The sequence below is a fragment of the Coptis chinensis genome, chromosome 7 (genome assembly GCF_015680905.1).
Source record: "Coptis chinensis isolate HL-2020 chromosome 7, ASM1568090v1, whole genome shotgun sequence".
Classification (NCBI taxonomy): domain Eukaryota; kingdom Viridiplantae; phylum Streptophyta; class Magnoliopsida; order Ranunculales; family Ranunculaceae; genus Coptis; species Coptis chinensis.
Window position 1 is genome coordinate 75,025,189 of NC_141462.1, and position 4,752 is coordinate 75,029,940.

General features: G+C 36.3%; 1 protein-coding gene across 1 annotated transcript; it reads left to right on the forward strand.

Annotated features, from left to right (window-relative positions):
• Positions 1-639: 639 nt before the first annotated feature.
• Positions 640-1,362, forward strand: LOC147488870 (uncharacterized). The gene has a single exon (XM_086574508.1). The coding sequence runs from the start codon at positions 640-642 to the stop codon at positions 1,360-1,362; it is 723 nt and encodes a 240-aa protein (XP_086430634.1).
• The last annotated feature ends 3,390 nt before the right edge of the window (positions 1,363-4,752 follow it).

Consider the following 4,752-nt stretch of genomic DNA (forward strand, 5'->3'; position numbering starts at 1 on the left):
ACGTAGTTTCCTATTCATATGACATGAGAATACGATGTTGATGACCTATTATTCTTAGAATGTTATATTGATGATTTTTGGATGGAAGATAGACTTTCATAAAGAAATAAAGAGAAATTTTTGGAGATTATTTTTGTTGTTAAGATTCTTTATGATGTGGGTTTTAGGTTTTGACATGTGTTGTATCCACCCCGTCATAGCCTGGGTTTTTAGACAATTGAACTGAGTGATGTTTGAGATATTTATATTTCAAATATTCATTTTTTTTAATTGTTTAGAAATTCGGGCTGTGACATTTTTGGTATAAGAGCTTAGGTTATCCTAGATTGGGAAGGTCTAGGTGATCCTCGGAATGTGGTGGTTGAGTGTGTTTGAGTTTAAGATGTTTGGAGTACTAATAGAAGTCCGTTTTGTTTTAAGGTGATGGCTGGAGATGACACTGACGTTACTGGTACTGGAAGTAATACCATATCTGCTGATTTGGGAGCAATATTAACTTAGTTGGTGCAGACTATTCAGAGGGGTCAACATGCTAATCTAGGGGATCCTTTTGCTAAGAGAAACAAGGATTTTGCTACTTTAGGAGGCTAGAAGTTCAAGGGAGAGAAAGGGACCATTGATGCTGAGAAATGGATTACTATGTGTGAGTCCGTGTTTGCTAAGATGCAACTCATTGAGGTGCAGGAGCAGGAGTTGGCTTCTCACCAGTTGGAGGGGTCAGCTTTATTTTGGTGGAGGTCTATTAAGGATAATGTGGATGTGGGAACTATGACTTGGGAGGATTTCCAGGTAAAATTTGAGGGAAGGTTTGTTCCTAATGCTGTTAAGGAGCAATTAACTGAGAAATTCTTTCATCTAACCCAAGGAGGAAAAACTGTTACAGAGTACGTGACTAAGTTCAATGAACTATCGAGGTATGCTCCTTATCTAGTGGATACCCATGTAAAGAAGAACCAAAAGTTCATCCGTGGACTAGAGCCATATCTATCGAGTTATTTGATACCCTTTGATTCAGAAAATTTCGATCGCGTGTTAGATTTGGCATTAAGATATGAACAATTGGATAATAAACCCAGAGATGAGAAGATTAAAGAGAATGCCCCAAAACAAGCCAGCTTACACCTTATTTCTAGTCAACCACGTCAAGGGCAAAGAAAAAGTCAGCATCACCCATATAATAGGCAAACAAGTAAGCATGTGAATAAGGACGCGAGTGCTTCGCTAAAGAGATTTGATGGTAATTGTTTGAACTGCGGGGAAGTTGGGCATACTATTCGAAGATGTCCTAAACCAAATGAACTAGTGGGAAAATGTTATAAATGTGGACAGCTGGGACACTATGCTAAGAACTGCATTGGTTAATGTTAGGTATGTTTGAATTTGTTGTTTACTAGTTCCTTTATTGGTACTTAGCATGTAAGAAAGTATCGTATGATTATGAAAATAAAATGCTGGTTGTTTTAATGGTTAGTTTCTTATGAAATTTATAATTGAAATTGTTCAGCATGTTATAGTGTTGTTTTCCTAACGGAGTTTTCTATTTTAAGTAAGTATTGGCTAAAGAAGAAATTGTTATTTTAAAATTTCATATTTGAGTAATTTGGAATTTACCCAAGGAATAAGGAAAACCCTTTTGATAAAGGTTGGATTTGAAAGTTTTTTTTATATATTGTCCAAGTTATGTATATCGTTGGTGTGTGATCCAATATACATAACTTCTCTCTGTATGCATCGTTGGAGTTTGATCCAGTGTATACATGTACACCGTTGGAGTGTGATCCAGTGTGCATACCACACATTGTTGGTGTTTGATCTTATGTGATGGTAGAGAGCTTGTATGCATCGTTGGTGTGTGAACCAGTGTATACTTGCATATCGTTGGTGTGTGAGCCAGTGTGCATGCATCACATTGTAGATGTTTGATCCTATGTGATAGTGGACATAGTATAAGTCGTTGATGATATGAATCTGTTGAATTGTGAAAGAATGATTTTTAATTAAGTGTTGACAATTGAAGAAAACTAATTACGTTTATTCCTTTTAAGGTGTGTATACTTGCGTATACACGTATGTCTCATTTTTATATTGGTTTACTATGATCATTGGGTGCAAGCTGTAAATGATGTGTTTAATTTAATCTCCCTGCTAACATGTTCTACATTATTAAAGTTTAGTTGTGGGGATATAATCTGTTAACTTTATACTCTATAAAGATTTATTGTTTGACTTACTGTTGTTTGGTTAATCTACACTCTACCTTGAATCTCGGGACGAGATCCTTTTAAGGTGTGTATATTATAACACCCCGTGTTTTTATTCTTTTATTTTCCTAATAATAACAATAATAGATAATAGATAAACTAAAATAGGATAAGTGTTAGTGGAAATAGGAGACGTGGGTTTATGGGATAAACCTTCTTCCCTATTTCGGGGGTTTTGTTTTTTAACAGAAAGGAAACAGAATAGGGTTGGTCAAAAAACACAGCGAGAGTTTTATAGAGAGGAGAGAAAAAAAAAAAGGGGGTTTTATTGACAGTAGAAAAGGAAGATTTTTCTGGTAGCTGGTTGATAGTCGGAGCGCGCTAAAGGTGAGTAGATACTTTCAAAGATATAAAATGTTACACTTTGAAAATCTTTAATACGCTTTTTATCTGCTGGATCGTCGTTTTTGTTTTCGACTGTAAAGTTGTGGAAATTTGGTCGTATAAGCATGTTATTGTTTGAACTATATGGTATATAAAAGGAAAACAAGATGTATAACGCAGAGGAACAGATATACTGCAACCTCGTCCTCGAATATTGAGGGAAAATGGAAGACGTTGTCTTTCTGTTTAACCATAAATGGAATCGAGTTTCCATGGAATTAAGTATTTCATCGTGCTTAGATTTAATCAAAAACTTATTGATTGTTGAGAATGTAAACTGTTTTCATTGATGTCTGATGAATTCTATATCTTGGATTTGTTTTCTGTCGATTGAATTGAACATGGAGGATGTTGGGTAAGGTGTTGAGGGTTGTGTGTTGAGTGGACATGGCTCAGTGGTGCCGAAGCGATACAATGGAAGCTCTGAGAGAGCTTTAATGGCAGTCGGCTGTATTTTGAGAAGTGGAGGAAATCGCGTTTTTCTTTGTATGGTTAGATGGGGTTTTGTTGTAGGTTAAATTCGGTTAGTGGAGAGTTGATTTTGTTGTGGTTGTTGGTACATTTGAAGCTCGGAGGAGCCATTAATGGCGCCGACCTCGATTTACCCAGTATAAGGGAATAATGATTTGTTAGTATAGATAGGTAGGGGTTTGAAAAAGGAACCAAACCGCTGGGTTCACTAGTGGTGGCGAGTGGCTGATTGGTGGTGGCTGGAGGTGGAGGCGCTGGTGGAGGCGTTGGTGAGGAAGATGAACAGTGAAGTTATTTTTTGTTTTGTTAGGCTTGGGCCCGAATTTTGTGGGTGGGCTTGAATGTTGAATTTTTAAATTTTAGATTTTATTTTTTGACTTAAGTTTAGACTATGGGCCTTTGACTTTGGGCTTTTGGATTAGAGGAGTTTCGGGCTGGTTGACTTTGACTGTTGGCCAGAGTTGACTTTGACCGTTGACTAGAGTTGACTTTGACTAGTTGACCAGAGTTGACTTTTAACTCAGATTATGATTCGGTCTATTAGGATAAGTTTAGGAGTATTAGCATGCTTGGCTTTAGGCTAAGACCTTTCTAAATATACTTATGTACGTGTATTAACTACTGTGTGATATTTCAGTTTTTATGTTATACAACGTTATGACCCTTATACATCCATGAAATTAATAACGCGTAAACCAAAAATCCATGAATCAAGATCATATTTCGTTCTCTGAAATAATATATGTAATAAAGTTCAATAATGCGTAAACAAATTTACCGCACTCTTTTAGAACTCTCCATGCCTCAAGTTTTGGAATTGAGATTTATGACTGTTGATGTCATATGTTAGGTGGACATTTATTGAATGTGCCATAAATGGCCCGTTAGCGTTATCTATGGGTATTCATTGAATGTGCCATGAATGACCCGGGTATTCATTGAATGTGCCATGAATGACCAGATTGTTTGGACTGCCCTAGAGAGGAACTAAGGTATTTGCCTTGCGGGTTAGTGGTATTGATTTGATTATGTGAGTGTGTTTGGGCTTACTTTTGAATACCTATAGGATATCTACATATGTTATATAGAAGTTCTAACTTTCTTTTGCAGAAGAGTAGGACTTAATAATATTTTGTCTTGAGGGGCGTGGTCTTACCCTTATACTCTGGCCGATATATCGGTAAGTTTTAATTCAATGACTTAGTTATTCAAACAAGTTATTATAATGAGTTAATAAAATGGAAGTCTTGCTTGGGAAGAAACTATGCCGGTTGAAATGACGGAACTACCTATCTTCCAAGCTGAGAATGATTAAGTTAGGATATATTTAAAGTGATAGTTTGATAATTAAAGTTTGATAATGTTTATATGTGGTTAGTCTACTCATACCAGCAAATTCCATTTTGCTGACCCATGTTTGCTTTGTTTTGGCAATGTGGGTGTGTTCTTGGGAACATAGGTGGAAGGCAGTGGAACCGCGGCATTTGATTTGGATTTGATCTGGAGCAATCCGGGAGTTTATTTTTATTAGGTCTGACCTTTTGGAAGTATGTAATAACGTAGTTTCCTATTCATATGACATGAGAATACGATGTTGATGACCTATTATTTTTAGAATGTTATATTGATGATTTTT

Coding starts and splice junctions, on each gene's coding strand:
- LOC147488870 (XM_086574508.1), top strand. CDS start 640: ATGTGTGAGTCCGTGTTTGCTAAGATGCAACTCATTGAGGTGCAGGAG.